The 24,433-nt window shown below is 41.3% G+C and overlaps 2 protein-coding genes and 1 long non-coding RNA gene across 3 annotated transcripts; 1 reads left to right on the top strand and 2 right to left on the bottom strand.

Annotated features, from left to right (window-relative positions):
• Positions 1 to 4,470: 4,470 nt before the first annotated feature.
• E2F6 (E2F transcription factor 6) lies at positions 4,471 to 15,176 on the top strand. The gene is made up of 7 exons (XM_085218024.1): positions 4,471 to 4,784; positions 8,916 to 8,964; positions 10,405 to 10,621; positions 10,936 to 11,095; positions 12,278 to 12,391; positions 13,600 to 13,747; positions 14,496 to 15,176. Exons 1-7 carry the CDS (start codon positions 4,719 to 4,721, stop codon positions 14,498 to 14,500), a joined length of 759 nt encoding a protein of 252 aa, XP_085074150.1. The 5' UTR covers positions 4,471 to 4,718; the 3' UTR covers positions 14,501 to 15,176.
• On the bottom strand, positions 10,431 to 13,606 carry LOC146545095 (uncharacterized). Its single transcript, XR_014881619.1, has 2 exons — positions 12,633 to 13,606; positions 10,431 to 10,648 (listed from the first exon to the last, which is right to left on the bottom strand). It is a non-coding gene; the product is annotated as an uncharacterized LOC146545095 (long non-coding RNA).
• Positions 15,177 to 17,983: 2,807 nt separating the features above from the next.
• On the bottom strand, positions 17,984 to 24,079 carry LOC146545094 (uncharacterized). The gene is made up of 3 exons (XM_085218023.1): positions 22,997 to 24,079; positions 22,253 to 22,348; positions 17,984 to 21,554 (listed from the first exon to the last, which is right to left on the bottom strand). Exons 1-3 carry the CDS (start codon positions 23,275 to 23,277, stop codon positions 21,470 to 21,472), a joined length of 462 nt encoding a protein of 153 aa, XP_085074149.1. The 5' UTR covers positions 23,278 to 24,079; the 3' UTR covers positions 17,984 to 21,469.
• Positions 24,080 to 24,433: the final 354 nt, after the last annotated feature.

The raw sequence follows: 24,433 nt of genomic DNA, 5'->3' as shown, positions 1-24,433 counted from the left end.
CAGCCCAGGGGTTGTCATGGCAGCCATGAAATTAATTCTGAGCTACTCCAGAAGACTGATTCTCTGTATGAACTGCAAGTGCCTAATTTACATGCTCAGCACCAGCTCATCATTCCAGTTAAGGTATCAATATGAGCACAGAATTTTGATTCAGGTATAATCACTGGGCCACAATGTTCTCCTGCTTTATGGAAAATGTAGAGAAGTGTCTTCTAAAAGGTTACAGATGCATTGCGACCGAAATGTTCAAATGAAAGGCAAGTCTGCCTTCAAGAATCCACCTTCTGATAGAGGTCAATATTTATTTTGCATTATTGATCTTAAGCAACCATTTTAGGTGCCTATTAACTTTTTTTTTTTTTTCCTACTTGCACCTGACTGGACCTTCAATCTTCTTGAGCCTTTTAATAAAGTAGCAGGAAAATTCTCTATTATTCATGTTGTAAGCATGACCTAAGGTAATAATTAAATAAACTCTACTGCCCAAAAGGAAAAACACTAATTAAAAAATACTAATTACCCATAATATCCTTCACAGACAAAGAAAGGGTAAGTGGGGACATGTTTCTGTCAATAGATATTTAGGTAGCTGCAAGAATGAGGAAATAATCACACATAATCCAAATGTTTGTGGGAATTCTTAATAATCACTAATAATCAGTAATAATCAGTACTCAATCATTACCTTCTTAATTATCACAAAATCCCGCTGACACTGGAATACTATGAATCTTTGACATCTCTACAGAAAACATACAAGACACTTCACAGCTATCTATTTAAAACATTCCAGTCATAAAATAAATATAAATATACATATAAATAGAAATAGAAATTAAATATAGATAAATAAATCCTTTGGGTTTTTGCATCTACATTTTGCATAAAATTCTCCTTTCTTCACAAGCACTGCTTTTAATCACATGAATCCCAAGTACTCAATATATAGTCTACAGAATGAATCCACCCCACAGAACAACTGATTTGTTGTTCTTTTCCTCTTTTGCTAGGATACAGTTTTTTCTTTTACTCATATGCAAAAGAACTCATTACCAAGAAGCAGTTGCATTCAAATAGTGGCTGGATACACTAGGAAAATCAGTGTATCATAATGTATGGTATGCTTACTATATGGCCAAAATACAGGCATCTCCACATGTGTGACTGAAGGTGAGCAAAACTTAAAGCACACATTTGCATTTTAGTTATTTACTTAGCATGCCAGTCTGATTATTCCTGGAAAAATGTCATTGAAATATTGAGAAATGAGAAGAATACAATTATAGTAAACTCTCCAATTCTTTTTTTTTTTTTTTTTTTTTTTTTTTTGCTTTGCTGGAGTTTAGATAAGTATAATATTCATAATCACGATTTGTTACTTATTAGAATTTGCCTTTCAACCAAAAGCAACTCAGGATCCTGAGTATTACAGGCAAAGGTGAATTTTGCCATTCCATAGGTAGAAATTATTTTGTTCTACTAGTGGGGAAATGAAGCTGCTTTCTCCTAGTGAGGGAATAAACTGAGAATTTTCAGCACTTTTTGGTAGTAACAAGTTGCTTACCTAAGTAGTACAGAGAAATATGTTAGATTTATTCTATTAACACAATAGGCATTAAATTATACAGCTGAAGTATTTTCTAAGAAAACGGCATTTTGAAATTCAAATACAGTTCCTCAAAAATTTTAATAAAATAATTGTTCTAAGGTATATTAATTTTAAAATATCCCATTTAGCAAATGGAATTATTGCCCTCTGGTGGTGAGTCGAAAATCAATCCAACTGAAGAAAATTTGATTTCAGATAAATGTCTTTTATTTTAAGAAACATGTCCAGTGCAGTTAATGCCTGGAGATATTAAAAAAATAACTGCACAGACATTTTTGTATAGAAGAAGACAACAATAAATAGGTAAACAGTAATTTACATTTTCATCTGCAAGAGGAATAAAGAATTAAAGAGGGAGAATATCACATTCAATATAATGTGGTAGCCTAAATTCCTGATAATCAAGTCAATTTCTGCCAAATCTCATTTTCCTTAAAAAAAAAAAAAAAAAAAAAAAAAGAAAAGTGAAGCTTTAGACTTTCAGTGTAAACACAGGAAAAGCCTTTCTGAGTCTGAAGCCATGTGGGACTTTTCTTTGCTCCATCATTTCCACCACCCAGGGATAGAGAAGCACAGGAACAACAGAATTAGATCTTATGACTTACTAAAACAACAGCATTGTTAAATGTCGATGCAATTTCTTTCACATGGGTTAATACAGAAACTCATACAGCCACACACCCTAATCCTCAAATTATGAGCAGCTAGCATTCCTGCTAATATCTGTCTACTCAACAATTATAAAAATCCTAGTTACTGATTTTTCATTCTGCATAGCACATTCTTTGCATTACCCCAAACCAAAGCAACCCAAGACATTTTGCTGTTACGCCAAAAAAAATAAAAATAAAAAAAAATCTATCACAGTAGTTTTACAATGGTAAGATATGTCTCTAGTTGAGAGTACAACAGCAAGAGGCTAATCTTCACTCCTTATTGGACTGTACTTACTGCCATCGAATACTTAAAGAGCATTATGTTGCTCATACAAAAATGTGTTTTTAGATTTCACTGATTTCAGTTGCTCCCATGACAGGAAAACCCTCTGCATTTGTACCAGTCTGAGCTCCCCCTGGAATACTGACAAGCAGAGTTTGCACAATTTCTTTAACTACGTGATTCAATGTTTCATGCCTCCTGTTACAGAGACATGCCTTTGAGGAGCTCTAAGACACTTTTTCACCTTATTTTCTCACAAATTGATCAGAGCATTGTGTCAGCGACCTAAAAGAACCTGACTGAAGAATGATCCTGGGATAGAACAAAGTATTCTGACAATTGTAAGGGAACCACTATTTGTGGTTGTAGCTGCAAATACCTTGTTTTGTAGAGAGAGCTGACCCTGGTAATTTATGCTGTTTTTGCAAAGTCTTGTTTTGGAAGCAAGTGTTTGGGCTCTGTATCACGCGTTGGCTGCATGGGTACAGCATGCAAGTGGAGAAAACCCTGCAGACCCTGGGGAGGATAAAAGCCGGAGAGAGGCTGTGGTGGGGAAGAGCGGAAAAGTACACTTTGAAGCAGTGGACTCCCTGCTGTCACTACCTATTGAATCCACCACCAGCACGTTTCTTTGCTCTCCTTTTCAACAATTTGCCGTCTCTCAAGGGTCAGTAAATAATAGTGCACTTGCTTAGGGAGTTTCTGCTTCGCATGTACAGGGACTAGCTAAAAATGGATGCCTGTATGTGTATAAGCATGTGTATGTTGACTAAAACCTGTAATCCTCTATACTGCTCTGAGTGCATAGTTTGCTTGCTTCTGCTCCTGAGACATCCTGTCTCTCAGATCCAAGCGTACCTGGAAAAAAAGCATGAAAATTGCCCGAGTTCTACACATCTCTACAAAGATTATTAATGTGCAGGTGAGCAACTGAAAAATGGGTTACCAAGATGAAAATCCATCCTCTCTAGAGTAATTTATCAGTGGTGATTCAAGCTTCTCCAGAGGATTAACTAATCTGAAAGGATATGAAATAGCTAGTAAACGAAAATAAATTCACTTTATTTTCAAGAGAGTGTTTCCTGCCCTGCCCTGCCTGGCCATTAAAAGACAAATGAAATCTTTCACGACTTTGATTTCCGCATACCAGGATAGTATTTTTACACAACGTACAATGAAATTCACATCTATTTAGAGCACCCGCAGGGGCCTGCTCTGAAACTTCATCTCCTGTGGCAGGGCAGGAAAGCAAGCTTTGGAATTTTTTTGTGCAAAAGAATTCCATGACAGATTATTTGTATACAGAACAGTTAACTGACTTGAAGAGCAACCAATCAACAGACAAGCAAGCGAACAAAGGATTGTTTCTGTCTGGAGCAGTAGCTAGCTGCTACAGCATAGAGCTGTCAGGGAGGGCCAGCTGGGGGTCAGGGACAGGCTGTGCACCAGAGGGCGGTGGGCACGGAACGGGCTGCCCAGGGCTGTGGGACTGTTGGAGTTCAAGCAAGCGGTGTTTGGACACCGCTCTCAAACAAAGGGTTTGGGTTTTGAGCGGTCATGTGTGAAGCTGGGTTTTGGATTCGGTGATCCTGCCAACTTGGGAGATAGTCTGTGATTCTGCGCTGTACACTGAGAGAACAATACGGCAAGAGGGCAAGAGGGCAGTGGAGCAACGGGGCAACGGGGCAACGGGGCAACGGGGCAACGGGGCAACGGGGCAACGGGGCAACGGGGCAACGGGGCAACGGGGCAATGGGGCACGCGGCACTGGCGACACAACTGAGGAACGCGCTTCCCGCCGTTCTGCCCTCAGCAGCAGTTCCGGCGCGAGAGGGCGGGAAAGCCGCGCGGGGCGGGATGGGTGCCCGGCCTGAGCGCCGCAAAGGCTTCTGGGTAGAGCAGCGCCGGCGCACCGCCTTTGCGTCACCTTCGCCAGGTGCGCGCATGCGCAAGCGCTCTATCCACCGCCCAGCCGCCCGCAGGTGGGGGAGGGTAGGAGCGGCCGCAGCGCCTCGCGGCGAGCCCAGGCACTCCCTCCGTCCGGAGACGGGGCGGGGATGGAGGAGCCTTCTTCCAGCACGGGCCTGCAGCCTCGGGTAGACCTCTGAGTGCTTCGTCGCCCTTCCGAAGGCCGCCGCCGGCGTGAGGAAGGAGGAGGGGCCGCGCGAACATGGCCGCCGCCTCCAAGTGGGAGCGCCTGAGGCCGCTGCGGCCGGACACGCTGCGTCTGAGCGCGGTACGCAGCGGGCGGGAGCGGGAGGGGCCGCCTGGGAACGGAGAGAGGCGGAGCTGGGCTGGGTTGGCGCTCGGCTCCTGCCGCTGAGGGGCCAGAGGGAGGAGGGGTGCGTAGGGCGGGACGGCGCTGCGGGATGCTGGGAGCCGCGCTGAGCGCTGCGCTCGGGGCTGTCCTAGTGGTAGGGCGCTATGATTGAGTTGAATGGGCTGTGAGCGCACTAGAGAAAAGCAGCCAAGCTGCAGCTGAGCGTTTTGTTCCTCTCAGGTCTCAGAAGTTCAGAGGAAAACAAGGTTAACAAGCTAAAGGGAAAAAAAGCTTCCGTTTACTCATTATAGTAGTGGAATGTGAGATGATACAATGTAATGTAATACGATTGTCCAGTCGAGAGCCACAAAGATGATCAGAGGACTGGTGCACCACCCTACAAAAACAGGCTGAGGGAGCTGGGCTTGTTCAGCCTGGAGAAAAGAAGGCTGCGGGGTGACCTCATTGCAGCATTTCAGTACCTAAAGGGTATAAACAGGAGGGAAATCAACTCTTTGAAAGGGTAGATAACTGCAGGAGAAGGGGAAATGGATTTAAGTTGAGGGAGGGAAGATTTAGGTTGGTTGTCGGGGGAAGTTCTTTACAGAGAGAGTGGTGAGGTGCTGGAACAGGCTGCCCAGAGAGGCTGTGGATACCCCATCCCTGGAGGTGTTCAAGGCCAGATTGGATGGGGCCCTGGGCCAACTTCTGCTTCACTGTGACCTCCTTTCAGGCAGTTGTAGAGAGCAGTAAGGCCTCCCTGGAGCTTCCTCTTCTCCAGACTGAACAATCCTAGTTCCCTCAACTGCTCCCTGTAAGACTTGTGCTCCAGACCCGAATGTAAGCAAACCTTTAAATTCTCTCAAACTTTTATTCACTTTGGCAGTTGAGCTGGATGTTGCTTGTTAGTATTGCTTTAAAGCTATAAAGAAGTTGATACCAGTTTTTTTCACTGGTTTGAAATTTCTTATTAGAGCTATTATTATTAGAGACCAGCAGCTTATCTGGGTGTTTAGATGAGTCAGCCAAGAATAATGCTCTCCTGAACCTGTATCTCATGAACAGAGAAGTCAGGGGTGTGGTACTCAGAAGCAGAGTTTGTGATCCTGAGTTTAGCAAGAAAGGCAAGTAGCAGAGCACAAGGCCAGGACTTCAGGAGAGCAGACTTCAGGACTCAGATTATTCAAGCAACACGTTGCTGAGATATTGGGAGAGGCAGCTTGAAAGATGAAGGGTGGAGGCCTATAAGGATATAATCAAGGATGACTGGATCTTTTTACTACTGTTTTAACAGTCAAGGAAGGGTGATTGGAGGAAAACGTGAATTTGCTGCTAAAGGGAAGAAGTAGTTTAGTGAAAGCAGACACGGATAAGGCTGAAGTGCTCAGCCCCTCTTATTTAGCTCTTCGGATGTGATATCCCTTAGGCTTTATGCTTAATACGTAGGGTTTGAGCTGGAAAGGAATAGCCAGAAAGGAAAGAGAGAAGTCTCGGCCTGAGTCTGTAGGACATAATGGAGGGTAGTAACATCACTAATAAAGGGTCTGAGAAACCTGGCTGATGTCATTGTTAGGTTGTACTCTGATCTATGAGAGGCTGTAGAACGGAAAGAAGGTGGTTGGAAATAGCCAGTGTGACTGTCCTTGCAAACTGAGTACCTTCAGTGACTTCAGTAAATCCAAACTGCAGATGTCATCTACGTTAACGTTAGCAGAACTTTTGAAATGGTCTCCAGCAGCATCTTCATCCTTAAATGGATATACTACAAATAGCAGGTGAATGCAAAACTGACTGGATCATTAAGCTCAAAGAGGAGTGCACAAAGGTTTATACTTAACGTGAAAGTAGGTTTCATGGGGGATTCTTCAGGGGTCTACTCTGGGACCGATAATGTTAAATGTGTTTATCAGTGATGTAGAGGAGGACATGGGATGTACACTTGTGGTGCTTACAGTTGTCAGCAAATGGGGAGGGGAAGATGTTCGGGACCTCTGGGCATAGGCTGAAGGGATGGATCATCAAGGAGTTGATCAACTTGAACAAGGAAGTTGAAAAGTTGTGAATTCTACACCTGGAACTGTAACTTAACATGGTCAAGGCTAGGAAGTGAGATGCTATGGAATCATCCATTTGCACCCTCAGTAAGTTTGCAGATGACACCAAGTTGGGAGGTGGTGTAGATCTGCCTGAGGGTAGGGAGGCCCTACAGAGGGATCTAGATAAGCTGGATTGCTGGGCTGAGGTGAATGGGATGAGGTTCAACAAGGCCAAGTGTCGGGTCCTGCACTTTGGCCGCAACAACCTCATGCAGCGCTATAGGCTTGGGGCTGAGCGGCTGGATGACTGTGAAGAAGAGACCTAGGGGTGTTGGTTGAACATTAGCCAACAGTGTGCCCGGGTGGCCAAGAGGGCCAACGGCATCCTGGCCTGCATTAGAAATAGTGTGGCCAGCAGGAGCAGGGAGGTGATCATCCCCTTCTACTCAGCACTGGTGAGGCCGCACCTCGAGTATTGTGTTCAGTTTTGGGCCCCTCACTGCAAGAAAGACATTGAGGCCCTGGCACATGTCCAGAGAAGGGCAACAAAACTGGTGAGGGGACTGGAGCACAAATCTTATGAGGAATGGCTGAGGGAGCTGGGATTGTTTAGTCTGGAGAAGAGGAGACTCAGAGGAGACCTCATTGCACTCTGCAACTTCCTGAAGGGAGGTTGAGGTGAAGAGGGGTTTGGCCTTTTCTCCCTGGCAACAAACAGGACCCGAGGAAATGGCCGCAAGTTGTATCAGAGGAGGTTTAGGTTAGACATGAGGAAAAGCTTTTTCTCTCAGAGAGTGGTCAGGCACTGGAATGGCTGCCCAGAGAGGTCTTGGAGTCACCATCCCTGGCAGTGTTCAAGAGGCATCTGGATGAGGAGCTGCAAGATATGGTTTAGTGCTTGTGGTAGCAGTGGTAGTGAGAAGACGGTTGGACTAGATGATCTTATAGGTCTTTTCCAACCTTGAGATTCTATGATTCTATGATTCATCGTGCTGAAGAGTCCTGTTCTAACCTGAAAGTCTGTATGGACAGTGAGCTAAATATGAGCTAATTGTATGTTCTGGCATTGAGGCATATGGGATTTGTTGGCTTGGCCAAAGGAAGTAGTTCTCCTTTACTTGTCAAGTATTACATTGCTCCTGGAGTGCTGTGTCTTATTTGGGACTGACCAGCACAGGAAGGATGGTGATAAACTTGAGTGCAGCCATCAGACGTCTGTCAAAAGTGGTACATGTGTTAGGGCACATAACTGAAGGAACATTTTAAGCCACAGCAACCCATGACTATTTGCAAGGAAGTTGTCAAGAAGCTGCCAATGTATGATGACAGGCTAAAAGGAAATAGCCATAAATTGAAACATCGGGAGAGGTTGCAAATTGGCAGAAAGGTAAATGTTTTCATCATAAAGGTAGGCAAGTGGTATGGGATGCTTAGAGAGATACAGCCATGACCCTTGGAAGCTTTCCAGACCCAATTGGAAGGTGATCTGATGTAACAGCTGTTTTTGTTTTGAATGGGAGGTTGGTCCAGAAACTTTGAGATCTCTTCCAGTTAGAATGTCAGAATTTGAAATAATGCTTTTGTTACGTTGCAGTGGGAGAGTAGAATAACATACATAGCTACACTTATCATGTGAGTTTTGTGACTTGAGCAGACTGCTACTAGTTTGGAAGTCTGCTGCAGAATAATTGCGATGCTGTACATTACCACTATATCAACTGTATGTGAGCTGTTACATGGAATGGCCAAAACTGGTATTTATAGACTTTATAGAGATACTGGTTTGTGCTGTGACCACTGCCTGAGATTTATGGAGTTTATTGATGTTTCCTGACTTCCAAAACAGCAGGAGATGTGCTCAACTTAAGAGCTGAAAAATCTGACGGGTATTAATGTGTATGTGCCCCTTCTATCAAATGGGGTTCCTTCACAGTATGCTCTGTTAAGCTGTCAGCACTTCTGTTACTGTAGCATCTAGAGTTGGGTTCATGGGTTTCTCTGTTAAAAGCTTCCTGTGCTTCCTTGAAACAGCAGGCATCTTGCATTAATTATACTTGATTTTTTTCCTCAGACACCAATGCTCGACTTGAATTTGGATGATGACGTACCAGTTGTAAAAAGTAAGTGGCTGCATTCCATGTGTTATCCTTGAAGTATTTAATGGTTGTTTTTTTTTTTTAACAGTGCTGACACATGCTGTAAACAAATGAGAAATTGTTACAGACCTCATATAGACAGAACAGGAAGAATGCTGCATACTTAATTAACTAGCAAATATGGCAATGCATTTGTCATGGTTTTCACTCTTCTCTTTCCATCTGCCAAGTGTATGTCCCTACAGCTATCAAGAAAATGAGCTTACAGAGAAGTAACCTAGGGCATCACGTTGCCTGGCATTATTTTTCAATTGGTACTAATAACTAGCATTATTTTTCAGTCAGTACTGACAAATGTAAACACAGGATTGAGCAAATTTAGTTTTTTGTTGTTCTGATTTTGTTTCTCACGGATAGAATATTGTTAGAAATCTTACAGTAACACCATTCAAAATGAAGTAAAGAGCCGTTGAACCTGTCACTTCTGTTAAAAAGGGCACAGTCTTGTAGCCACAGAATGAGAGCAATACATTGCAAATAAAAGAGCACGTCTCATTCGTCCTGGGAAAAAATCGAAGCAGAGTGTTTCTAGGGAAGCTTCCTTACACATGCATGCATGTTCTCTGGAAGCATTAGATCATATTTAGTAGTAAAGTTTGATAAGATATGAAATACTTTGCAGTACAAGGCACAAGTAGCAGTGGTATTTTACAGCCTTTTATTGACAAGCATTAGAGATTTTAGATGAGAGCATATGTACCATAACTACTTTTGTGCTTTAAAATGAAGGAGTGGTCAGGCATATGTAAATAACAATCTAACATTAACCAAGCTGTTGATGAGTCCTTCTCTGCTCTGAGACTGTGCACTGGTGTCTCTTGATTTGTAGATCTTTGTCGTAAAGTAAACTAAACAGTGACTTCACCAATTTTTAGTCCCTGAGGCTAAAGAGTACAGTACAAGTTAAGTGTGTCCGTACACAACATTCTTAGACTCTGGAACCAAGTGGACTGAAATAGTCCCCAGAGGCAAGCTAACTCTTGAACCATGCCTGAGAATTATTTGGGAGACCTACTAGTTGCTCTGAGCCAAGAAGGTGCGAAGAACTTATTTAGCAGTGTCTGGGACTAAGTGATAAAGCTGCAGTTCTCTGTCAGTGCCCTGACACTACCTGTAATTAACCTAAGCTTTTGTTGGTATTGATTTAATAGTCAGAGCTCGTGTCCTACAAATCATGTGGTGACATGACTGTTATTACACATGCTAGTTATAAATGTTGAAAGCACAAAAATGTGCATTTTCTATTTAGATAAAACCAGTGCATCTTGTTAATGGACTTTATGATGTGAATAACTGCATTCTTTCAAACTCTTGCGTCAATTACTACTTGATCACTTGTTTTCTGAGAGACGTTTCATATTGCTGTAGTAACGTACCCTAAATATTATATCAAAAACATTACAGAAACTCTGAAGGTCAAAAGGCCTCGATTTGATGCATCCTTGGTTTATTTGACTCGAAAATTCATGGATCTTGTCAAAAGAGCTCCAGATGGTGTCCTTGATTTAAACGACGTAGCAACAGCTCTTGGAGTACAAAAACGAAGAGTGTACGACATCACCAGCGTGTTGGATGGGATCGACTTAATTCAGAAAAGATCAAAGAATCACATCCAGTGGGTGTAAGTTGGCTTGAAAACTTGTAATTTCTGAAACAATAAAATGCAACGATGTTGAATAGCATAGCTTTGAAAGTATTTTATAGCACACTGAATTATTTTAACAGATAAGAAGAACTTAAGTTTTTCTTTATCCTCAGGCTGTCTGCATGACATACTATATTAACAAGTGCCAAGTGAAAAAGTGCATTGTGTCATGTTTCAGCTGAGTAAAGGATACCAAAATTCCTGGTTGTTTTCTATCAGTACACTTTCTGTATTCAATAACCAGGCTCTTCTTTCCATCAGCATATTAGACAACTTTCATATTCTTTTAGAGGTTCTAATCTTGACCAAGTTGTTGAAATGGCAACACAGCGGCAAAACCTTAAAGATGAACTTTCTGACTTGTCAGCCATGGAAGAAGCTCTGGATGAATTAATCAAGGATTGTGCTCATCAGTTATTTGATCTAACAGATGACAAAGAAAATGCAAAATATCCTTTTAAGTCTAGCATTACTTTAGCACGTGGTTTTATTTGCTAGTACTCAGGTATTCTTGCAGAAGATTTAGACTCATACCGCAATACCACAGGTATGCAGTAATATTGGGTAATGAGATCATCAGTTATTCTGTATTAGTATATAATAGGCACATGCTCTATAGGATTGTGTGCAGTGTGACTGATCCCTGGGAGAGTGCTATCTGTGTGATGTTTCCACTGGAGAATACTGAGAGAAAAAGAGTGGGAAGAACTGCAGTTGGACTGTTTGCTCTTCATTCCTCTGGCAGTTTGCCATGGAAAGGAAAGCAGAGTATTCTGGTGCCAGTGAGGGTAAGGAATAGAGTATTACTGAGATAAGCAATTATTGGCAATAGTAACAAGGAACAGGAATATGTAAGTGGGGCAGTGGTCTTAGAATCCTGACCATCACCTTGTTCTTTCCACTGTAGAGTAAAGTTGTCTCAGGGGCAGATCTTGACCTACCAGTGAGATTGAGTTGCTTACTGAGATGAGAAAGAGGACCCAAAACAGAGTGACAGTGGCCTTTTGCCATGAAGATAAAATGGTACGTTGATCATGTCCTAATCTTTCAGGTGTGGTTTTGTATTAAGGGTGGGACCTCTTTAGTAACTTTACTAGGACATATACATTGTATTTTGAGTTTGGGTACAATAAAATAAGGCTGAGTTCTGGTGCCTGGTAAAATGTTAAAAGGTGTATGCTCAAACAAAGAGAAATGTGGCCATTTCCTGCGTGATATCAGATGATAAACTTTTCATTATGGTTTATCCATTCTGGTTAAGAAAGTAATTCTCCAGTTTTCCAGGAAATTATTTCTGTATATTGTTAATACCAAATGAAAAAAGTGAATTCTTCAAGACTTTTCCCTCTGCTGCGTAGACTTACGATAGTATTTATGAAAACTGTTTCATCAAATACAGAGTTCATAATATTGAATGCCTTGATTTCCATGAAAGATGAAAGACAAAAAAAGAAAAAAAGAATTCTACCTGTCAGCTAATAATTAATTTTACAAAGCTAATATTAAGTAATATCAGCTGAACTATTGACCACTTTTCTTAAATGGATGTTCTGGTCAGCGTATCTTAACATTATACTCTTTGCTTCTGCCCATTAGCAACTAACTGTACAGAATCCTTGACCAATGTATACACTAGCTTATGTGACGTACCAAGATATCCGTAGCATTCAGGCATTTCAAAAACAGATTGTGATTGCAATCAAAGCTCCAGAAGAAACCAGACTGGAAATACCGATTCCTAAAGAAGTAAGTTTTACAGCTCTCTCTCTTAATGGAAGAAAAGTTCTTAAATTTTATTTTTATTTCTTTTGCAGTAGCAATCATTAACTGACTTTGAGTTTCTTTGTCATGTGTAGCAAATACTGGTACTTCATTGTTTTTGTGTTTCACTAAGTAGTGCTGTAGGTATAATAGTCTTAAGAAAATTATTTTTAGGCTTTTTGTTTTGCTTAAATTATTAAACAATAAATGTGTGAACTTTACTTACTATGTTAGTTTTGCTGGAAATAATGGAGCAGCTGTAATACATGTTTCTCATTTCCAGTATCACTGTGTTTGGTCATTGTTAGGATAATGAAACCAACACTTATTGAGCAAAATCTATAAGAGCTGCGAATTTAAACAAACAAAATAAGCATGATTTGATAACTCTCAACAACAAGTAAATGCTGTCTTACTGCTTAATGAGCAGGCAACTATTGTTACTCTAGTACTGAAGTATGAAACATACAACATGATCACCAAAAGAAGTAGTTCTGGTAGTCCAGGTGTATTCTTCATGGAGGCAGGGGACGTGGCCTGTCCTTTCTTCATGGTACAGCATACTTATTCCCGTTCAGGTCATCCTAGGAAAAGAAGATACAGATCAATAAAAACAGAAGACTTATATCCACTATGCATATATCTGCTGATTTCACAGGCAAAAGAAGCTGTGTCTCATCCCATGCTGGTGAGAAGGATAAGATTCCAGAGGCAGGCAGGATTTGAAAGGCAGTTCTTTAGAGGGAATGTTGTTCTAGCAATTTCCCACTGAATTTGACTTAGTCTGTGCCTTGCAGTGTGATGTCTGCTAAAGGAAAATATTACTAGAGTTTGTTTTTGCTGTATTATTATAAAACCCTGATGTGCTCTGATTTGTTTTCTGATCCATGGCATTGACTGTCAAGGTCTTACTTTTGTTCTTACTAAGCATATGATAAATCTTGGCTGTTCATCAGTAAAAAGACTAAACAGATTCACTAGGAATGTTGCCCATTACAAGTGAAATCTTGTTAGCTTGGTGTTACTTAATAATTAGGCTGAAAATCAAGTCGTAACTTACACAGGACTAGTAACACAACTTTAAATAGTTATGTCACTCTTGTATTTGTTCTGTTGGGATTAAAATAGTGTAGAAAAAATAACTGACATGTAAAGTTTGTCTTTTGTTTAATATGCAAGCCACTATTTTACAGGATTGCATCAAAGTACACGTAAAGAGCACAAAAGGACCCATTGATGTGTATCTGTGTGACGTGGAACAAGATAAGCCAGGAGACAAAACTTCTGAAGATAAGGAAGCTGTCACTTCTGAAACTGAGCCATCAGTTCCTCCTGGTGAAGGTAGCATCTCCCATTTACATTTCTATCCTTGTGTAATTTTTTTTTTTATTTTTTTTTTTTCAATTTTAAAAGACTGTCTTACAGTTTTCAACTTCAACATAACAGTGTACGTTTTCACCCCAGGAGATAGTTCAAGTGTGCTAAGATGTGCGGGAGTATAGGAAGTATCTGGAAGTTGTGTTTATGCTGTTGCATTCCTTCATGGCAACAGGAGTGCAGAGGGCTGCACACATGCAGACATAGCAAGCTGCTCTTGTTCTCTGACCCTCTCTCTTCCTTCCTCTGCTCATTACTGGCTTTCTGTCAGAGCTGACCGTTGGAGCAGTGTGTGTGAGTTCTCAATCTGCAGTCCAGCGGCTCGGCTGAAAAACAAGTTGCCATGGGAGTTAAGATGTGTTTCAAACAAGACGCTATGCTGCTGGTTCTCGTTACTGCCCTATCTACTGGAGAGTGGACAGGAGATGAAACATAGTATTTTAATCTCTTAAAACAAGATTGGCTGGGATTCAGTCTGTCAAGATCTCCAGTGCTGCAGGATGTTGTGGTTGTTGTGGTTTAAAAATAAACGTGGCAAGAATTGCAGTAGCTTAGAAGATGAAAGGTACTTTATTTTTAGCAATTTTACTTTATAGATGAGAGGAAGAGCTGACTATTTAATCTTGTTTTGTTTTTTAACTGTTTTGCTTGTGAAATGACTATAGTTTCCTACAATGACAGTAACTGGATTCTTCTTTCACTTCACTTTCAGAGTGAGAGGAACTACAACTCAATCTAATACGAAATGTAAATATCTGTGCTGTAGAGATCTTCCAAAGCTGTTTGGAACTGCAAACTTGCCAACCTGAAATGCTCCAGAGTATTTTAAATTTAAAACAGCAGTGGATTGAGTGGTTTCACGGGAATGTGTAAATCTTCCCAAGTCAAAAGACAGTGGCTCCTAGATTTGAGATTAGGAGCTTTGATTTTATAATTGCGTATGGGAAAACGGTGGTTTTAGTTCATGAAATGATTTTAATTGATGGAAAACGCATTCAGTAAATGAATTTGAAAAATGAAGGTTTGAGAACTGTTTTGGGAACAATCTGTAAACCTTCTGAAAATGTATATAATAAAGAAAATGCACTTTTCAGTTCTGAGGCTGCACTACTATGGAAAAGGATTATTAAATACAGATGAAGAAAGAACTGATGTATCAGAAGCCTTCGTTATGAGGAACAAGATGTAAATATTAATACAATTATGCCTTCCACTGTGTAGATGCTGTTTGCATTACTTGCATCCAGTTCTGCATTAAATATGGTATCAACACTGAAGTTAAATAATGGCTTTTTGTATATCTGTACCATGTCTGGGTAGTTATTGATGAGGATTATTGAGATGGTTTACATTTCTGCCTCTGTACAGCAAAGAAATAAACTTTATAAAAGCATTGAGTGGTCAGTCTAATTAAATCATTATACTTTTTGTCTTTAAAATGTTAAAATTCTCTGGGTAACTACAAACCCCACACTGGTGCAGGGCCTGGGCCAGAGCTGCAGCCCATAGAGAGCAGCCTGCAGTGGAGCAGCAGGGCTGAGGGAGCTGCTGCCTGTGGGGCCCTGTGCCCCAGCAGTGCCTGCAGGATGGGCCTGTGATGCAGAGCTGTGTTGGAGCAGTGCTTGTAGAGCTGCAGCCTATAGGAAGCCCACACAGGATCAGAGTGGGAAGGACAGCATCCCATGGGAGGATCCCACGTGGAGCAGGAGCAGCATGTTTCCATGGAAGAGCAGCAGAGATGAGGCCATATGAACTGACCACAGCCCCCGTTCTCCTGCACTGCTTGGCGGGGGAGGTTTGAAGTTGACCCTGGGAAGAAAAGGACTGAGGGAAGGTGGTTTTAGTATGCTTTCAGCTCTCGCTGCTCTAGTTGATTATTAATTGGCAATAAATTTGATCAGTCTTCCCCAACCTGAGTCTGTTTTGACCACGATGGTAACTGGTTTAGTGATCTCCCTGGCCCTATCCCTATCCATAAGCTTTTTTTCTAACTTTCTCTCCCTGTCTTGCTGAGGAGAGGGAGTGAGACAGAGGCTTGGTGAGCACCTGGTGACCAGCCAAGGTCAACCCACCATTCTTCTACATGAATTAACTGTAACTACAAATGCCGTGCTTATGCTCATTTCACTACAGATTTGAAAAGCACATTCCATAATTTTTTAAGTGTGATACTTACAAAATATCAGAACTCCAATGCATGGTTTTCCTGATCACATGCTATCAACACATCAAATCTTCTAAGTTTCAACCAGCATCTCTACAGCTGTTTTGACAGATGTCTAAATGTCTCCAATTCCACTAACAAATGCAACTAGGTAGGGCAGTTGACACTGTAAAGCTTAAATATGCCTACATACAAGCTGACAGTTAACCTGTCTTTCTGCAGAGTTGGAATCACAGAATCATAGAATTGCTCAGGTTAGAAATGACCTTAAAGATCATCAAGTCCAACCACGACCTAACCATACTACCCTAACTCTGACAACCCTCTGCTAAATCATGTCCCTGAGCACCACATCCAAACAGTTTTTAAACACATCCAGGGATGGTGACTCAACCACCTCCCTGGGGAGCCTATTCCAGTGCTTAACAACCCTTTCTGTAAAGTAGTTTTTCCTGACATCCAACCTAAACTTACCCTGGCACAACTTGAGGCCATTTCCCCTCTCCTGTCATCTGTGAGAAGACACCAGGTTCTCTAGTTCTGCAAAGTATTACATTAAGCAGGCTGGGAAATACGGCAAATGAAAGTTTTGTATCAGTAATCCTGGCATTTTGTGTATGTTCAGTTACCATCCAGCTCTGGAAAACAGGACTTCTTTGGTGCACAGTAATTTTCTCTATGTCTATATTATGCAAACTACAGGCTGAGCGATTACAATAATAAAAGCAAACTGAAGATATTTTGTACACTGGTCAAAGTGAGGAAGATGTTCTTCCAGTGAAGAAGGGGGTGGGGTTTTGTTAGCTGACAATACAGCACTTTGAACTGTGGAGTAAGGAACTCTGCTTTTGCAAGGTAACCACTTTACAGATGTTAAGAACATCTGCTTTTGAAACAGCGTGCTTTAATTAATCGGAACATTAGGGATTTTTTGTTTTCAACAACTCTAGTGATTCTATTTTTCCTCCTTCCTCTACGGAGGTTTTCCAGCTGTAGAATTCATTTCCAAGGTCAGCTCACTCACTGGGAAGATCAGATTTGGACTCTGAGAAAAACTGAGTGATGCTGACCTTTAATACAAGTTACAAAGCACACTTAAAAAGTAAATGTGATGGAACCTTACTTTGAATATGTATAATGCGTGATTTTTGTCTGAAAGGTTATTAAGATGAAAGTGTTTTGGTTGAGTCCATATGTTTATTTTCAGCATATTTATGTGTAAGCATTTCCGTCGGCTGTTTGAGGACTCTGTCATAAATGAGAAAGCTCCAACAACGCTTTTGTCTTTCCTTCTGTAGGAATGGCTGAGCACCCAAATGCATTAATCAGCAACAACAACAGCCCAGATCTGTAATTATAAAATGTCCTGCTTTGGCTGACACTGTAGTTGGAACAAACTCCACAAGCTGCCAGTTCAGACCTTATTTGGTCTGAATCACTCCTTGGAGTTTTCAGATGTGAACTGCAATTTCTAAATAACGTGACTTGTAGAGAGAGGAATACTTTAAATTATTGGTGTATTCTGGAAAGTACTTAAAAGACAGCAAATTTCTTCATTTTGAATTAGTTTTTGTTGTGTTTGAAGAGCCTTGTTTATAAACATAATTAAATTACACTGATTTCAAAAGTCAGTTTAGCTCTTGGAATTTTCAGTGGAGCTCACCAAAGGCTTTAAGCCTGTGGATTGTGGATTTCATCACCTTGGTACATGGGCTCTGCGTAGGGCTGGAACATAAGGAAAGGACAAAGTATTCACCCAGAGCAGCAATTCTGCTATTTTTGGTTCTAGTTCTGGTCTGTTAACAGGAATTTGAGAAAAGTGCATCGAGGCTAAATCACATACACGTACCTCGCTGTGTATGGCTTATGTAAATCCACACAAGGCTTCTCTCACCCACTTTTCTAGAGGATTGTGACGCTCGTTTCTAAAGAAATGAACTAAAATGTATGGCACACATGGCTCCTTACTGCAATCTGGTGATGGGCTGTCTGAGCACACAGCTGTGCTTCTCACTGCATGCTCTGTGAGTACGGCAGTGGCTGTAATCACCCCTGAATTAAGTGACGAGGCTGTAGGAGACACTCATTAAATCCAAGAAGTTGTAGCAGCAAATCCAACAGATGAAAGCTCAGGACACCATTAACCTTTTATTGATGTTGTAGGCCTCTCATATTTTATGGCATCCTTCTTCAAAAGGAAGACTTAGCATTAGCACTTCAAATGAAAACTGTAGGAATCTAAAAATCTGCAAGAAGCTCTTCAAATTCCTGGCACAGCTTTGCTTCCAATCTTTTATACAGATTCTAATGCAAATCCTGTGCAGAACTGATTTTAGATAATGCAATATTCTTTCCCAGACAGAGAAGCAATTTGGTACTACTGCTGCTGTTTTCTAAGGAACACTTTTTTCATCTATAACCATCAAAATGTCACAGGCAGGTTACAGCGATCGTTGTTGCTTTTCCAACATGCAGCCAAAGTGAATGCCATGGAAAAAAATGAAATAAATAAATTAATTAATGCAATTTTTCTTGCAAAGTAGAAACGTGTCAGATCAAATACAAAGTTTCAGCAAGCTGGGAAAGCAAAAACCCTTTTTTGCATGTATTTTAATTACAAGGCACACAGATTCTGAAGAAGCATCGTGGTTCCTAAATCTCAGATAATATTTCTCTGCACAAACAAGAACCTCAACATTAAAAGAGTTCATTTCCAAAAGTGAAAAGTTATCCTTCAGAATAAAGCTTCAAAGTTCAGTAAAAAGCATTTCAGAATTTATAGGGATAATAAAGTTTTAAAGGCAATCGTGAATTAGAGATGGCCCTAAACCTTTAAGAGCAAGTTGAGAAGCAAATACCTGCTAATTCAGAGCAAAACAAGGCCAGCAGGCCCCATGTTTATTATACCAGCCGTTAACAGTAAAAGCTGAAGCTGGATACAGACTTCCTTAAAGATCAAGACACCTCGCTGAGACACAGCATGACCAAAACAGCAGTGAGACAGCTGGGACTCAAGCAGAAACATCAGCAAAGGGAGAATTTCCCTTCAGTGTTTGCAGCAGCAGCTGCTGCTCGTGGGCAGTTAACCATCTCCTTGTTTTCTTTACCAGTACTGAGAAGCTCTTGAACTTGAACCTCGATGAAATGCATCCTAGTAAATATTGCTAATAAACGGAAACGTAGAAAAATTCCAGCCCTGTGTCTGCAACCATGGCACAATGCAATTTTGAAAAGCAGAACACAGCAAATGCCTCTACTGCTGTTACCTAAGATCAGCCTTTCTGCAAATTGCAATGAGGCTCTTTTCACCCTCCAGTCCGTATTGTTCCCATGGTATTTGGAAGGGTCTGAAAAATAATGGTATGCAGAATGAATGAATGAATGAATGGATGAACAAATGAACTCCAATTTTCCCCCAGCAGGAACCATGAACGTTCAGACTATTTTTTCCTGGTCGTGTAGAAGATATGAAGGTACACTGTGTTACACCAGCCACTGTTGTTATCTGGGCACTCAAGGAGCAAAGCCAACCTCCCAGCAGGTACCTGTGGTTGTAGCACTTCCTTTTCCCAGCACCTCAGAAAAAAGTGCACAATGTCCATGTGCCACCTGTCCTCTTTATATTAAAGCAAGTTGCACACAATTTATGGCCTGGGACAGAGAACTGTGATTCACTTCATGATGCTGCTGTCCACAAATCATTTCACCATGCGGTTTTCTCTTCAACCTTGCTAATGCTCTATTTCATTTAGCCCAAGAAAAAAATTCTTGTGGCAAGTCCCCTTAGAGTTAGACTGCACCTCGCTGCCCAGCAGTGCAAGTGCTGTCCTCGCCCAGCTGAAATTAAAGCAAATGACTGTGAAATGGCACAAACTGATCCCATCTGGAACAAGTAGTCACAGGGAAAATGCAGAGATCTGCCTCAAGACCTGCAGGATCCATCCTCTGTGGTCAGAAGTTTGAAGTAAAAGAAGAACACTGTGAAAGCATTAGCATTGCCTCTCTTGAGCTCAAACATGCCTTAATTGTACCTTCTTTTTAGAGAACTTAATAAAGGAATAAATGCAGTGTTTGAGTTGCTAAATCTGGCACCTATGTCGGCAGTCGCAATGCACAGATCAGTGGATTTGATATGTTTGGAAACTGCTATAAGCAATGACAGCCCTGGGCCAGTGAGTAGCAGAAAAGAGAACTGGAGATTACTGTACAGTTACTGCCTACTTCTTTGTTTCTTCCATCTGAAAATCTCCAGACTGCTCTAAAAATCTACAGCAGATTTAAGCTCTGCAATTCTACTTCTTTTCGGTAGTATGATTATGATAACGTCAAACTTGTGATGTTAAAAAACCACTTAGCAGAGTATTAAAAGCAAGTGTCTTCCAAATGAAAATACTTTCACTTCCAAGCTGTAAAACAGTGTTCCTTTATACCCAGAGGAGAGGTGGGCTGTTACAGCTGGGTCAGACTGGCTCAGACAGCTGTCCAGGCAGCCTGTGCATGTGTGTGTCTTGCTGACAGTCTGTTGCCTGGAAATGAAAACAAGATAACAACTGTTTACACAGAGGTTGCTCACAAACTTCCCATGGAGTTATGCTCCCTCAGCTGGCTCTGTGCCCACTATTACTGTGCTACTGCAAAAAGTGACAAGCGGGAGCTATTTTTTTCAGCATAAGGAGGGAAGGCTGCAAAACTGCAGCGATGTTTTGGAGAGAAAATAGTATAGCTGTATATGGAAAAAAAAAACAAACCCTAAATCTCAATAACATCTCAAAAGCTTTTCATAAAATGGCTTGGGTTGAAGGAGAACTCAAAGATCATCTGATTCCAAGTTCACTATTGAAAGCAACACCTGATCAAGATGATATCTGTTCACTCAATTTATGACTTCTGTTCAGAAATACTCGTTCAGCACATTGCTTCACTGACAGCAAGTGGTGATGGCTTTAACTGGATACAAGTCAACCATATACATTACATTCAGCATTGAATTGTTATACTTCTGTATTTTGTGCAGGTAATTCTCAAATAATGGATCCACAGTAGTAGTAATGGTAGAACAGAAGAATCACTGAGATTTACAGCTGTGATTATCAAAGTCAGGCTGGATGGGGCTCTGAGCAAGCTGATCTAGCTGTAGGTGTCCCTGTTCATTGCAGAGGAGTTGGACCAAATGGCATTTGAAGGTCCCTTCCAACTCCAGTGATTCTAGTTGGATGACATTTGGGCACTTTGTTTCCACACAGAGGGAATCTCAGCATTGGGTCCTCTAGAGACATTTTGACCAGTGCATACACCCACATATCTGACCACAGCCACATATGCCACTGTCACATCACCTCGCCGCCGGGCAAATCGCTTCTCTGCTCTGTGCTCATTACAAGACAAGGGTGATCTCTTTCTGCTCTCTTCTGCAAGTCCTTGTCAGCTGCTTCCTCACACTGCTGGTCCTAGGACAAGGGCTTCAGGCTGAGCTCCCTAACCACAGCAGGCTCCGGGGCCATCTCCTGCAGGACAGCATCCTCTCAAGCAGACAGCTCTGCAAATCCTGCTGCTCTCTTCAGGGATCCTGCCCCAGGACTTACTGATGCTGTCTTCATTTCACATCCTCTGAAAAATTAAATTGCAAAACTATTCAACATACCTAGCACATGATCAAAATTAGCATTTTACTGACAATTGACAATGAGAAACCAAAATGTACAACTGCACAAATAGATGTTTCCTATTTTAATTTTACATACAGATGTGTTTTTCTTTTTGTTTGTTTTGTTGTTGTTGTTGTTTGGTGGTTTTTTTTTTTTTTTTTTTTTTTTGTATTCTATCATTCCTTTCTTATGAAATAGGAAAAATATGCAAAATCTGACAGATATTCAGTAAGCTGCACATTTTTCAATAGTGACAGATTTTTTTTTCAGTCTCTAGGTTAAATAATTGGATATTTAAATAAACCTGGAGATAACCTTAACCCTTTCCTCCTCTCTCTTTCATCTCTCAGTGCGTCTTTACAGCAGCCAAACAGGAACTGAAATACATCCTCGTGTCTGGTGTTGACATAAACCTAAACTGCTGTAGAGTTTCAAGGGAAATTATGGTGAAAAAGGAAAGGATGAATTTTCCCTAATCCTCATCTGTCCCAGCCATCAGCCTTGTTCCCAGGCCACCAGAGGGCTGTCCAAGCCCACTGTGGCTTCACCACCTTGCTCCTCCACACGCGCAAAATCCTCTCAGCATCAAGTTCTGCAATTGGAAATTCCATAAAAAAAGCTAAGAACTTCCCCCTGAAGCCCAGCTGTATCCTTCAGCACCTCAGGTATCCCAGCCATTCGCTATCACAGGTTCCAGGGTTTCCATGTCCCCAGCTACCTGTTCTGGGGGAGTTCTGGACAGCAGCTTGGAAAACTCTGAAAAAAAAAAAATAAATTCCATAGAATCACTGAATGGCTTGGATTGGAAGGGACCTCAAAGACCATCTAGATCCAAATCCCTGATGTGGACAGGGTTGCCCCGAATCACCTCAGGTTGCCCAGGGCCCATCCAACCCCAGCCTTGAGTGCCTTCAGAGATGGGGCTCCCACAGCTCTCTGAGCAGCTGCGCCAGGTTCTCATCACCCTCTCTTTTTCATTGTTTTCTAAGGAAATTTCATTGAATTCAATTTCATTTCATCCAATTTCTTTTGTTTTCTAAGTGAAATCTCACTGTATTTCCATTCTGCAGGCACACTTTCAGTTTTAAGAGCTGGAAACCTGCTCTGCACTAAATCTCCCATGCTGCCACCAGTTGCTGAAAAATATTTCCTTATTTATTTTTGTTTCCTATGTTTTCATTTGTGCCTTGCTGTATGGCACAAATTATTTGAACTACCAAAAAGGTAACAGCCTGCCCAGTGACAGAGATACTTCTCTGTATTACTTCTATATTTGTTGAAAAGATGTCATTTTAATACTGGATTTAATACTAGTCCCCCTCCAGACGAAAGCAGATGTGAGGAAAAAAAGTGAAAGCTGGAGAAATAAGCATTAACTGTAAGAGATATAATAGGCCTTGTTACCCAAGGACAGGCTGCTTGAAGTAGGTGCCCCTGATCTTCCCTGGTACCACTTGGATGCTGCAGAATGACGTGGGCCCAGTGAGTGCTGCTTCCAGGGTGGGAATCACCAAAGTCACATTCCTCCTTGCTCTTGTGAGCTCAGTGCCTTTGTGCAGGGGAGCGGCTCCAACATGAAGATCTTCCCCTTTCTCCCACGCAGGGAATCCCCAGTGCTTTGGGCAGCTTTGTAGAAAGTAGGATTCCGCTTCAAATTTCCTGGAGCAGAAGTAGGATTTCTTCATCTTGAGTATTACTGTGCTGAATGATTCTAAATTTAAAGAGGGTAGATTTAGATTAAATGTTAGGAAGAAATTATTCACTGTGAGGGTGGTGAGGCACTGGAACAGGCTGCCCAGAGCTGACGGTAAGAACTGGATGAGCTTTGAGATCCCTTCCAACCCAAGCCGTTCTGTGACTCTAGAATTTCATGAGATAAAAAGAGATTGCCACTCTTCTTTCAAGAATCCAGAACAAATGTTGTACATTGGAGAAGCAGAATTTTTAATAGTCTGTGCAAAGCAATACCCACAAGGGGTATTTCTCAGCAAGGAAAACCAGCCAGTTTGGTTCCACCCAAGCCATGCAGGGTTTGCTATATTCAGTGTGGCTTTTGAACAAAAAATGCCATCTTCACAAAGTCTTCGGTATTTGGTCTCACTTCCACCTGGGTCACACTACACTGTTCACAAACCATTACGAGTGCAGCTGCAGATGAGAAGAGCTAACAGCAACAACGAGGGCCCTCAACTTCTGTCCATGCAATTCCATCCACTATATTACACAGCCCTTTAAAGATGTACTGTCTCTGTTGAACATAGTTATTTTCCAGTTTTCTTTACTCAGATACAGGTTGTACTAAACCCTCACTGCTCATAACAAGGAACTTTCCTCTTATTTCCAACCTAGGAAATTAATGTTCAGCCTCAACTCGATGCTATCTTCCAACTTTGTGCAAACAGCCCACAAGAGTGCTGACTACACTCCTTAATTTTGTGCTGTTACACAAAAAGGTTAACTCAGAAATGTTTAACAAGACTGATCAAGACTGGTCCTTGCAACTTCTACCATCTCCATTCTTACCGTTAATTCCTATCATCGCCAGCCTTACCGCATTGAATTATTGACTGAACACACATAAATGAGATTGGCCATACTATTTTATTTTTTCCCCCTAATTTTATATTTATGTTAGTCAGGCATGGTCTACATTTAAACGATTTTCTACTTTCTTTCACACTTTTGTTATTTGCACATAAATGCCTTTTAAAACATTGTATGCTACCAGGGTTACGCAGAATCATAGAATCATAGAATGGCAGAGTTGAAAAGGACCACAATGATCATTGAGTTTCATCCCCCTGCTATGTGCAAGGCTGCCAACTACCAGACCAGGCTGCC

The sequence above is a fragment of the Meleagris gallopavo genome, chromosome 2 (assembly GCF_905368555.1).
Source record: "Meleagris gallopavo chromosome 2, MGAL_WU_HG_1.1, whole genome shotgun sequence".
Taxonomy (NCBI): Eukaryota; Metazoa; Chordata; class Aves; order Galliformes; family Phasianidae; genus Meleagris; species Meleagris gallopavo.
This window is presented reverse-complemented; position numbering and strand designations above follow the sequence as displayed.

Coding starts and splice junctions, on each gene's coding strand:
- LOC146545094 (XM_085218023.1), bottom strand. CDS start 23,277: ATGAAGAAATCCTACTTCTGCTCCAGGAAATTTGAAGCGGAATCCTAC. Junction 22,349..22,996: donor TTCAAGCAGCCTGTCCTTGG/GTAACAAGGCCT, acceptor TTTTTTTTTCAG/AGTTTTCCAAGCTGCTGTCC. Junction 21,555..22,252: donor GAATGGCTGGGATACCTGAG/GTGCTGAAGGAT, acceptor TTAATTTTTCAG/AGGATGTGAAATGAAGACAG.
- E2F6 (XM_085218024.1), top strand. CDS start 4,719: ATGGCCGCCGCCTCCAAGTGGGAGCGCCTGAGGCCGCTGCGGCCGGAC. Junction 8,965..10,404: donor TGACGTACCAGTTGTAAAAA/GTAAGTGGCTGC, acceptor AAAACATTACAG/AAACTCTGAAGGTCAAAAGG. Junction 11,096..12,277: donor ATGACAAAGAAAATGCAAAA/TATCCTTTTAAG, acceptor CCAATGTATACA/CTAGCTTATGTGACGTACCA.